A 12,959-nucleotide genomic window follows, 5' to 3' on the forward strand; every position below is an offset into this window, starting at 1 on the left:
TAAAGCACTGTATCAACGTGTGCTGGTATTGTACTTTGTACTGGTACCTAATCTGGGCCTTCTCTGTAAGAAAAGATCCCAGGGTCAATAAGGTAAGGACCACCTGATTGTTAAACAGAACTTATCCTTTTGTGATACTGTCGACATTGTGCATCAAGTAGGACTCAACCACAATTATTATTAGGTGTGAGTCAACCACAACTAAAAGAGAAATACAGTACTGGACTTCATCCTTTATCAATTAAACGTTATGCTGCATGTCAGGTTAACTAGTATGACAACATGTTGGGATGTTGAAAATAAAAAAGGACTAGGATTAAAAATGTCAGAGAAAACAGAATGATAATTGCAAAAAAAGGCTATTACAGATGAATAATAATAATCCTAACACAGTTTTAAAATTCTGAACAATAATAATGCCAGTAGTTCAGGTCTGTACATTTAACCATAAAATGTTACCTGGAAGTGGAGCTGTATCTTAATGCCACTTAAAAGGCACTGCACAAACACCTTTCTCATTAGGAACATGGTTTCCAAGCACTTTCATCTGCTTTACAAGTCATGATCTGTAAGGGCTAACAATGCTACTATTTCCAGTAGTGTTCTTGGCTTACTGAATAAACCACAGCAGCTCAGGGTCTGCTACCACATTACATGGAATAAGCTTAAACATTCCTTCTTACTTTTATATAATTATACACATATTCCACAACATGCTGATAACCAAATCAACAGTGATAGTTTGGAAAGCATATACTTTATTTTACAATAAAATAACCACTCAATATTTACATAAAATTCAAATTATTACAACTTACAATGCAAATACTACAGTACGTTGAGTACACTCCATAAATCTCTACCTTTATAAACCATGCACAGAATGCTGTTAAGTCCATTCAGGCTGCAGTTCCAAAGCAAAATCCAGTAACACAAAAAATCTGTGATCAAACCCTAAAAATGTAGTAGAAGCATTTCCGCACACTGGTTTATATAGTCAAGTTTGTGCAGAAGTGATTCCGCTAGCTTTATAGAGTGCAGACCAATGAGACATGGTATGGTGAAGATGATGAATAACTCCCTCACTTGGTTAGCTGCTTTATAATCTGTACTTCTTCAACTGGCTTCCATTGCTGGGTGAAAGTCAGTAACTAAAAAAATAAACAAATAAATAAAAATAAACACAAATACCTTAACACAAATACTATAAGGTACTCCAGAAATGATCTTCAGTACTAAAAATAACAGGATTTCTTTAATAAAATAATCTTACTAAAATCAGCATGCTTATACTTTGCTATACAGTCCAAATCTTAAAGAACAAAAAGCACACAAAAACTTAAAAATATTGATTCTTCTGCAGTACTAATGATCATGCATTAATGTAAATATTTATTATTTTGTTAAATTCACAGTGACCTGACTGGGGATTTCCATGCTGATGTCATTTTGCTTTACAGTCAGGACTTTCCTTGAGTTAGAATCAGCAAAGAATCTTAAGTCCACCATAAAGATTCAGCATAAATGTCTTTTCCTTTATCAGACTGAAAGCCAGTGTGTTGCAATGCCACACACCTCTTCTTCTTGCATTTATGTACAGTGTTCACATAGATAGGGTGTAGCAAAGAGGGACGACTGCCCCGGGTATAAGCAGTTAGTGGGTGAAATCTACAATGCTGATAGGGTGGAAGTGTAGTACCAGCATTCACTCATTTTAAGATCTTGTTCAAATGCATGAAACAGGATGTAGCTGATATATAGTATTTCTGCCCTTTTATGATATCTTTTGAAAGTTGGTTGCTGTTCTGGTCCAGATTTACATAAGAAATAACTTTTCTGAGAAAAGACTTTGAACATTCAAGCCTTTACTTTTGATGTGCATACCTTTCCTACTGTCTAGACATGAAAGGTGTGAACAAATGACAGTCTTTGGGGAGTAGAAGCACCGCTGCACTAAGCAAAAAAATAATTAATTAACAAATAATATAAATAAAACTGATTCAGTGGAACGTCTGAAATACTAATAATGCTTATCCAAAATGTTCTGACTAAACCAAAGAGCTGTTTCAGGCATAGCATTGCACTGGTTTCTTTAATATCATTCTTAATACAATGTACCCTCCTTACTGTTCAGTCTGTGCCCTCGCACATAACACTGCAAGTACAATGTTTTCTGTTGATAGGAAGACAGGTATGATTTTATTATTACTTAAAACTTTTCTGCTACTCCTGGTAAATGCATTTATTTCAAGAAAGTCTAGTTGTGCAAAATTTTTCCACAACGATAGATGTCCTTCTCTTCACTGTTGCAGTATTCCTAACATGATGGATTCCCTGCCAAGGGCATCCCAACATCTGGCCAGTATACCAAAGCCTTTTACCACCTATGGTATGTTACATGTCGCACGTATGTTCCTTGTATATGTAGGGCATAAAAGCAACTTCCAGATGTACCATGTTCAGAACTGAATGACTCAGTAGGAATGCCAGCCTAAGGAAAAGAAAGATGTAAACAGCACATCCAGAAGACACAAAAGTACCAGGGAACAGGAGGGAAGGACTGAATACTGCCACAGTCAAGAGAAGGACCTCTATCATTATGTTAAGATTTTACACAACTACACTATGTCCTTCTATTCTATTGTTGCAGTATTCCTAACATGAGGAAAACTGCCAAAGCTCAGGAGGAAACTTGGGACAAGGAAGGACCAGTAGAGCTCTCTATATAGCCATGAAGAATGGCCCTAGCAAAACCAGCTCTAGCTCTGGAAATTCTATCCAGTTTGTAGTGTTTGGTGAAAGTATGCACAGAAATCCAGGCAGGTGCCTCAAGAATGAAATTAAGTGTCCAAACCCTTGAAAAAAGCACCAGAAGAAGCCACAGCCCTAGTAGAATGAGCCTTAACAGAAGAAGGAAGGGTCTTTCCATGAGAAACATAACAAAAACGAATAGCTTTAGAGATCCAAGAAGAAATTGTCTGCTTGGATACATCTAATCCCAAAGACCTAGGATGAAAAGAAACAAAAAGCTGATCAGATTTCCTGATAGCCATAGTCTTATCTAAATAAAATCTGAGTTGTCTGTGTACATCCAAAGTATGTAGTACCTTCTCACTAGCAGATTGTGGAGAAAGGAAAAAGTAGGCATGTGAATATATTGATTGACAACTCATTCACCACCATGGGCATAAAAGAAGGACTGGTACACAAGGACACCCTGTCCTTATGAAAAAAAAAAAAGGAGGACAAACCATAAGGGCTTGAAGCTCAGACACCCATCTGGCTGAAGTAAGGGCTAACAAAAAACAGTCTTCCAAGAACAGTGTTGCAAGGAAGCTGAAGCCACAGCCTCAAAAGGAGCTAGAGTCAATTTTTCCAAAACAAAATTAAGATCCCAGGGAGGAGGAACAGGTTTCCTGGGAGGTCTGAGGTGAAGGACGTCTTTAAGAAATTGTTTTGCCTCAAACCTAGATGCTAAAGGAGGAGATAAAGGCAGACAAGCAGATATAGCTGGTAAGTGGAACTTAACAGAGGAATAAGTCAGTCTAGCATCGATCAAGTCACACAAATAACAAAGAACCAGAGGAACATCCAATGAGAGTGGATCCAGGTTACGTGAAAGACACCAGACAGAAAACCTCTACCATTTGGATATGTAGGATTTCCTAGTATTGGACTTCCTAGCCTCCTGCTGAACCTTAAGCACTTCCTCAGAAAAAAGGTGTCTGTAAGGAATCAGAATCTTATTATCTACAGAGTCAGTTGAAGACTGGACAATTGGGCATGGATTAACGATCCACTGACTTGTGTAAGTAGGTCCGCCCTGTGAGGTAATTTGTGATGACTGCTCTTGGTTAAATGCAGTAGAAGAACCAATGCTGTCTTGGCCAAAAGGGAGTCAACATCAAGATTTTGGGTTTGTTCTGTTCACTCTTGAACAGACTTTTTGGAATGAGAGGAGCGGGGGTTGCATAAAGAAATGTCCCCTTTCTAGAAAATGAGAGAGCGTCCACCTTTCAGACCAGAGGACCTGGGACTCTGGCACATAATTGAGGAAGTTGTCTGTTCAGAGCAGAGGCAAGTAGATCTGTTTGAGGAGTACCCCCACTTGTGAAGCATCGATTTGTGGGATTGAGTCTAGGACCTGCTCAGAGTGTCTGCCAGAAAGTTTTGACCTGAAGGAATATAAACCACCTGAAGAGTCAAAGGATACCGAACTGCAAGCTCCCATATCACGAGTGCAAGCCTGCAAAGAAGGTAAGAGTTTGTTTTCCCTTGTCTGTCTATATACCACAGGACTGTGGTGTTGTCCATAAACACTGAGAGGCCCTAGGGAGAAAAGAGGATGGAAGGCCTGAAGTGGCAGCAGAAGCGCTCTCATCTCTTTGATATTCATGTGCTCATTCTGCTGAACAGGAGGCCAGACCCCCTGCACTTTTATTGTGCCAAAGGCTGCTCCCCAACCTACCTTTGATGTGTCTATGAACAGTTCTTTAGATGGAAGAGGTGGATGGAAGGGAAAGGTTGGGTTCAGTGGCATCTGCTGAATCCACTAATGATGTTCGCTCTTTACACACGGAAGAAGAGTAACTGTAAATTCTACGGGATGCACATGTTGTTTTCAGACTGATTTTAGGGACAACTGAAATTTTCTTATGCGGAGTTTGACTAGAGGTAACGTGGGGATGGTAGATGCCATAAATCCCAGAAGTCTCAGAAACCCTCTGGCTATGATCAAGGTTATAGGAAGAAGAGTCTGAAAGAAGGAAACAAGAGTCAAGGCCTTTGGTGGAGGCAGGGATGCCAGCAAGGCAATGTTTGAATCATGCACCCGAGGAAACATAATCCTGAGAAGGGGTAAGAGAGGACTTTTTGAAGTTTATCATGAACCCCAGACTTGGCAAAAGAGTAATGGCAAAGTGAAGATTTTGACGTAAGATCTCTGGAGAGGATGCTTGAAAGACAAGATTGTCTAGGTAAGGAAATACTTGGATGCCTTGAAGCCTGCATAAAGCAATCAAAGGAGCTAGGCATTTGGTAAATGCATTTGGGGCAGTAGAGATGTTAAAGGGCACAGCAGAGAACTGAAAATGCCAGGAAGCAATAGAGAAACAAACATTTCCTGAAAAGGGGATGAACAGGTATGTGAAGGTAGGCATCCTTGATATCCAGAGAAGCCATGAAAGCCTGAGAAGTAAAGGAAACAAGGTCCGAAGAGACAACATGTGAAAGGAAGGAATTTTCAGAAAGGTATTTAGGTGTGAAAAATCCAGAATGGGTTCCCAAGGACCCTCCCTCCTGGACACCAGAAAGTTCTCGAATAGAACCCTTTTCCCTTTTGATCCTATGGAACTTCCTGAATTGTTCCCTGATTTAACAGATCTTGAAGTACCTCCGGGAAAAGATGTAACTGTTCTTGAGGCAACTGGGGAATACCCATGAAGGGAGGAAGGAATTCTCAAGCCATGAAATACCCTTTCTGAATTATGGGAAAAACCCTCAATGAGTCTTGTATTATGTCTGTCCAAAGTGGAAGAGACAGAGAAAGATGAAAGGAATAAGGAATGTGATAGTCAGATGTCACCTGGCTTGTCAGGAAAGTGTTGCTTCTGACCAGGAAAAGCCTGAGTAGTCTTTGACAAAGGAGTCCTCCTACCCATCTTCTTACTTTTAAGAGGAGAACGGGCATGTATTCGAACAAAAGCTGGTTTGGAAGGATAATTCCTTTGGAGCTTAGGCACAGGTGAAACCAAAAGATGTTTCAAGTCCTGTAACTCCTTGCATTTCTCCTGCAAAGACTTAAATCAGCAGCAGCAGTACCAAACAAACCATTGTTATCCTGGGGATCATCCATCAACTTAGCTTTTATGTCTTTTGGCAGAGGTTGAAGCCTTAGCCAGAAATACTTTCTCAATACAGATCATGAAGCAGCAGCCCTAGATGAAGCTTCTATTGCATCATAGCTGCACTTGATATAATGGTGAGCTACCTGAGAGGAAGCCCATAGAAAGACAAAGCTGAAGTTTTCTCCTGAGAATCTGGAAGGTCAGAGATCACTTGAGTAAACTGGGAAAGGAGAGCCAAAATATATATAGTCATATGAGTTTGGTAATTAATAGCAGGAAAGGCAAGGTGGGTGAAGTATAGACCTTCTTTCCCAGTCTTTCCATAGTCTTGCTTTCCTTATCTGAGGGAAGAAGTTTAATGGTGGGCAGTAATTTATAAGGCTAATCTGAAGTCACAGAAACCACCGAAGGGTCAGCAGATGGACACTTGTAAAGAAATTTGCAATCTTTAGGCACCTTGTAAAAATGGTCAGGCTTCTTAGGAGCAGGGGGCTGGGAATCTGGGATCTGAGATGCTGAAGAGAAAGTATCCAGTAAAGAAGGCAAAACTGGAGGAACAGTAGATGGTGAAGGAGACTCCCATTTGTCAGAGCTCATAATATCTCTTTTGCACATCAGAAACTTGGGAGCAATCCCACTTGAAATACTCCTTCAATAGGAGATTCTGGACTAGTAGATTCCTCTTCAGGAGATGTATACTCTAGAGGGGAAGGAATCTGGGTGGAATAGGCCAAGGATTCCTCATCGGATGAATCCTGGTCCCTCACTCTCTCTTGAGGGGAAGATGTCCAAGAAGGAGCAAGGACAGAGACACCGAAAGGAGTCTTCAAACCCATAAGGTCATTAAATAAGCCCTGGCTAAAATTTTGCCATTCAATTTGAGGGTCACTGGGTGAAGAAACATGCTTTGTTTTTTTTGTTTCTTTTTTACATGGACATCTGCCTTATGAAACGTGGAAGGACCTGCCATCAACCTACACTCACTAATACTCATTGGAATCTCCTCCCTCAACAGAATTTGTAGACCCTTCTGTAATAGTAAGTCTTGGTTCCCCCCCCTGACCACCCAGAATGGATGTCTGCAATGCCTCCAAGGACATGCCAGTTGTCAAATCCACTGCAGCCTCTGACACTGCTCCAGATCAGGAATACAACCCAAGAACTGGCCATAACTCTAGGCTTCTATCAGTCTCGACAGAAATGTCTGATGTTGGGGGTGCAGCAGAAGAGTCTGACCTTGGTTTTCTGGCCTTTCTCTTCATGGAAGACTCAACATCAGGCCTAGAAGTTCCCTCCATAGTGGCTTTCGTTAAAAGTTTGAGATGCTGACTTTCCAAAAATAGCAAGACAGGAAAGATGATTTTGTAAATTCTTAGGCACAAAGGCCTGAAAAATACTGCAAGTTTTATGATCATGAGTAGGCCCTAAGCAAAACAAGCACTGTTCGTGACCATCTTTATGTGGAATTTGTCTTCCACAGTGGCATTTACCTTTTCTGGATGAAATGTAAAAAACCCACAGCAAAAAAAAAACAACAGTAAATATGAAAAGAAACCCCCAATGGGGCACTTATCTGAATGGCTTGATACACAAGCAAACAACTGAGGTGAACAGACTGACAACTGAAGATTGCATTCGGGCTGGTAGCAGAGAAGTTCTGAGGAAGGTACATCTGGACGTCGCTTTTATGCGTGTGTATAACAGCAGACACTGTCTCTATAAATGTCCCCAACTCCCTTCATCACAGGATAATTATATAACAGCAAATGGTATGCATCTATGATGGTGAAATAAAGGGACACAAAAATAAAATTAAATTTGATTAGCTTCCTTAACTATCTCTCAGACACTAATAAAGACATAAGCACTATGTTTCCTGGATTCCAACATTGTAAAGGGAAGGAAAGCGCTCTACAACTAATGCTACAAATAAAATGAATTTTAGCAAATACATGCAACATTTAACAGTCATGAGATAGTAAAGTGCACCCAGAGAAATAGAGCCAACATAAAACTGAGAGCACTGCTTTACAAATTAATTTCCTTTCTAACAGATTCATCATTAGGGCTTTTCATAACTTGAAAATAGAAACAAATCCTTTCCAGTAGAGCAGAAACTACTAAACTGCTAGTATTACCATTTTCTAAAATATGTTTCCAAGTGCAATAATGCCCACTAGCACGTTCTATTATTTTCCATCAAGTTCTGTGATGGCATGTATTATTGCTTGCTTGGACTTACCCACTGACATGTGAGGTGCTTCAAGGTTTGATCATGGCTCCTGGTCTTTTCATTGCATACTTGTTGCCACTGGGATACCTTATACTTACAATCAGTATCAGCCATCACTGCTTTGCTCATAATATCCGGCTTTAATTCTCCTTTTCCCAGGAACATATATTCAATATGAAATCAATCACCGACTGCTTGGATGATTTCATTTACTGGTGAGACAGCTAACTCAGGCTCAACCCAGTTAAGATTGAACCAATGACCATAAATGCCAGACTGATATCCTCAAATGTCTATAGTTGTCTCCAGTATTTTATTGTGAAAGGAACAGGTTGCAATTTGGTTCTTGTCTGAAAAGTGTGACAGGGTACCTAGAATGCGTGTTGTCACTTCAGAAAGAAGTATCATCTGATATTACTAATTTTCACCTCAGAATTGCACATTGTCCACTGGCAGAGGACCTCTGTGGGGTTGTGGATGCACTGATGTCTTTCAAGCTGGACTTCTGTAACTTTGTCAGTCTCAGATTTAGTTATTCAGATCGTGGATGTGTACAGTGGGTGTTGAATAATGTGGTTCTTCATTATTTTGTCATATTCCAACCTGTCTTGTGAAGTCAGCATCGGTTGCCAATGTGTTAGAAAACTGTGCACAAGATTCCAGTACTCGTATGTTATACCCTTCACAATTTTGACTGTATTAATGGCCTTCTTTTGACCCATTTAATTGGAGAGAACTGCTAGCAGTTCCTTGGTCTCATCTGGAGACCACTGGAAGATGCAGTCCCCTGTAAAATGCTCTACCACATTGGTTAATGACCTGTAACCTAATGCCACTTTAGGAGGTCCCTAAATGTGTTTTACACAATATACTAACTTAAAGATAAGGTAGCCTAAAAAGCACAAGTAATACAAGTCACATTTCAGCCTACAACCCTGATACTGGATCAGTTAGTCAGTCATGCTAGCGGAACACTACCACCTGGATGAGGGGAAGGACTGAGTGTAAGAAGTGATGACACTTGCTACAGGTATAAATTACAGGTGAGAAATAGGGTAAAGTGAATTTCAGGCCCCGACTTTCTACTTTAGAAAGTACAATCTATCAGATGGGAAGCAATCTGCCAATGATCTTGTTAAGCTTTGCAAGTCCATAGCATACAGTTTACATCAAAATGTGATATAACCGCATCCGTGAGAACAGACTATCCTAAGCATTTGATGTACATCAACTGCATAATGTCATGTACCTAATATGTTTTCCCTTGGCTGAGAATGAAATGGGTCTAGTGCTCTACCTCAGTTAACAAATTCAAAAGAAAAGACAAGAAATAATGAAATAAAGAACATTTATGACTGTAACTGTACAGCATGATTTCATATACTGAAAATTTTTGGAATCCAGCAATACGAGTACCGCATAGTACTGCAAAAGTATTTTTTAATTATACCTTAAAGAAACAGTAGATGGAATAAGCCAGCCAGCCAGAGAGAAAAGTGATGTTTTTTTGGAGTACACCCTTATTAATCTATGCACTAATCTATGTGACTCACATGCAAAGTGAAAAAGCATCTTATTTGTAAAGAATAAAGATAAATAGCTAGAGATCGCAGACTAAGTTTAAGACTGACTTGCTGAATTATGTTAAAGGCAGACATTTCATTTAGTACTTACAATTTAAAAGCAACACTTTTCCTCAGATTAGAACTTTATTAAGCACTGTGCCAAGATGTGAATTAGCTGCCTTACTTGTTATTAATTACTGTAGTTACGGCTGCTGCATGTTTTTGCTTCATGCAGCTATGCACTTAAAACAGACAACTGAAAATGTATTAAACAGGCAGGCATCATTCTAATTCTTCCATGGACCCTACCCTACCTGGAAAAAAGCACATCTGTTCAGAACTTCATCAGCCCACATGCAGCTGCAGAAATGATTCTGTAATGTTGCCCTATTCACTGATGCCGACGAGTAATGCAAAATAAAAGTCAGCGTGTTACAGTACCACCAAATACATGTCAGCTGCATTCAAACCGAGGTGCATCTTTATAATATCATGACCTGTGACTTTTCCTCATATTTAATAGGGTACAATGGGCAGAAAAAACTTCACTGTATCAAGACATTTTATTGTTTTCAGCAGTGCAGTAAAATTCCAGTGATGGTAGTGCATCTACAGGAAGAGGGAGGTTGGGGGAGTAGGGCTCCAGCCAGCCTGTTACTGCCTGTATAGCTAAGAACGAACATTTGGTATTACTACAACACAAACATACAATGGTAGCTTAAAAATAACCTGTCCTGTAAGACCTAAAAAACTACTCCCTTCTGCAAGTGGTCAGATAGAGGCACACTGAATACGTTACAGCACTTACATAAATTATGGGAAGGCATGGAGCATGTTCAACCTGGAACCTATGCTAATCCAGATATTAGGTCAGCAATAACATTTTTACAAAGATGTTTTACAAAATAGGCAGAAAAGAACACTGAAGTATAACTTTATAGAGAAGAAGGGATAACAGTTCCAGGAATTATTAGTCAAAATCAGGAAGCAGTATGCAGTTTTCAGTGAATAGAACTGTTTCTCTTAGAACATGCTACAAAAATGTCTTAGCCGCTCTGGAATTCAGCACTCCATGCCCAGTACTGCATAAACATTCTGCAGACACACATTGAGGAAGCAGTAACCATACTGTGGCTGGTGCAAAGAAAAGTCCCTTCTTAGTTAATGCACCAGATCACAGAGCTCACACATGTAATCAGGAAATGAAACAAAGATGACTTACTGAAGAAATGTTTTAAATCCTACCACATCATTTAACATCTCTTCAGTTTGAAGTCAATAACCTAACTCAGCTTGGTGATTGTTATTAAACACTACTTTCACAAACACAAGAGATTAATAACCAGTGCCAGCTGTGAATTTATTCTAATAATTGGTTATTGTTGATGCAACTGGTTGCACATATTTATACTAAGTACTAAGTGACTATTTTTATTTATGCAACTTGTTAACTGTGTAGAGCACTGATCCCATTTGACCAATTTCAGTCTTAGCCCAAAATGTAAACAGGCTAGTGGAAAAAAATTAAATAATTTATACAATAAAAGAGCACACTATAAACAAAGGTATATTTAATATACAACAGAAAAAAATTACTTACGAAGGTAGTTAACAAAAACCACTATGTATAATATTTACATCAGTTAGAGCAGTGACGTATTAGGAGTTAAAGGAGACATGCTATAGTGAAAGTGATGGGCAGTATGTGTCAGAGATTAGGGAGACTAGCTAATGTGACCTGAAGCAGCATATTTACAAGCAGCTTGTGCTGTAAAATATTCAAGTTCTGCTCAGAAGGAGGAATAATTAGAGGGGCCTTTAATACTTGAGGGATGATCCCTCCAGAGCTTGGGTCAACTGCAAGAAAGGGAGTGGTTAGAGCACTATAGTCTGGTTTTAGGTGCTTGCAAGACAGGCCTTGAGTGGCTATGAGATCTAAGGTTATATGACAGAGGCTGTCTAAGTAGGAAAGAGAAGGGCAGGGGTTTCCTTTCAGGAGCAGGAAAAGTTGAGAGACGAACATTATATTGGCTTTTACAGGCTCACAGGTTAAGTTCTAGGCTAGCTGTCTTTGTGGGCTATTTCACGCCTAGCCAGTTTCCCTTTTAGTGCTTGAAATAACCTATCCTACTTTGTTATAGATTGGCCTTACCCATTCCATGGTTGATAATTATATATTACCCCTTGTGAGAACAACTGGGATCATACCATAGATAATTTGAGGGAAACCATGCGCTAGATAAAAGCAAATAGGAGTTGCCTCTGTCCATTAGTAGTACAAAGGGTAGTCCTAGGCAAATTTTCTCTTTTCCAACCACAGATCTAAGTTGCACTTAAAATATGGACAGGGATGAACTTTGTTTTATGTGAATGGGGTGTCTGTTCTACAGCAGCAGTATCCTCTCAAAATATGCCTGTCCCTGTAAACCATTCTGTTGATGTTGCAGAAGAGGTTTAGATCCATAGATAGAATATTTCTGATGGTATTTGACTTGCCGATGTGTAGTAAATCCATCAGTAATGGGTTGGAGGATGCCTTGTATGCCAGTCACAGGTCAACTCTTAGCCAGTAGGATACTGCGTATAGTGACAGGGCTTTAAGTCAGTTTATGTAGGACATATTGTTTAGGCCTCATATCCTTTTAGTGAGGTATCTCTGTGGGTTTTCAACTTGCTGCATGTGTCTGGACAGATAAATGCCAAAGGGGACATTATATTTACTGACTGACCTAATGAGGGCTGAGTAAAGGGGGACAATGACATCCCTATATCCAGACACAATCCCTTTTGTTTATAAACTGTGCACTATAGAAGGACTTTCTTACAATAAACACATGTTGGTTAAAGGTTAGGTCACTGCCCATATAAATTCCTAAATCCTGAGAAACTGGGTCAATTCTTAGGGCGTATTGTCAGTGAGATAGTTCTATGAGGTAGATGACTTCCCAAAAGGTTACAATAATGCATTTTTAGGCATTTAGTTTCAGACCATGATTTTTGACACCAGTTATTTATTTGACACAAAACAAAATACAGCTACAGATTGAAACAAAAGATTTTATTTCTCTAGCACCTCTGCACAAATGCCTTCACTGGAGTAAGACAGGATGGCTAATTCATTCGTAGATTCAATGACTGCTTTTAGCTTGCAGTCATCTGCAAACTTAGTCAGCCAGAGCCCTTTGGTATTGGCTTTTACTTCAGAAAAGTAGATGTTGAACAGGAGAGATCCAAGCACAGAACCCTGGGGGACTCTGCTGGTGAACGGTCTCTTTGTGAAGGTAACTTCCCCTATTTTGATTATGTGCATCCTAT

The 12,959-nt window shown here is 39.6% G+C and overlaps 1 protein-coding gene across 1 annotated transcript in view; it reads right to left on the bottom strand.

Annotated features, from left to right (window-relative positions):
• Positions 1 to 738: 738 nt before the first annotated feature.
• CCHR2.PART2H15orf48 (chromosome chr2.part2 C15orf48 homolog) overlaps positions 739 to 12,959 on the bottom strand; it is a 65,525-nt gene continuing 53,304 nt past the window's right edge. The window contains exon 5 of the mRNA XM_044063800.1: positions 739 to 1,151. Within this exon, the coding sequence (XP_043919735.1) occupies positions 1,083 to 1,151 (69 nt within the window). The 3' untranslated portion in view covers positions 739 to 1,082. The remainder of the gene's footprint in view (positions 1,152 to 12,959) is intronic.

Source organism: Protopterus annectens, chromosome 2.part2, assembly GCF_019279795.1.
Source record: "Protopterus annectens isolate FY-2018-M chromosome 2.part2, PAN1.0, whole genome shotgun sequence".
NCBI classification, from domain to species: Eukaryota; Metazoa; Chordata; order Ceratodontiformes; family Protopteridae; genus Protopterus; species Protopterus annectens.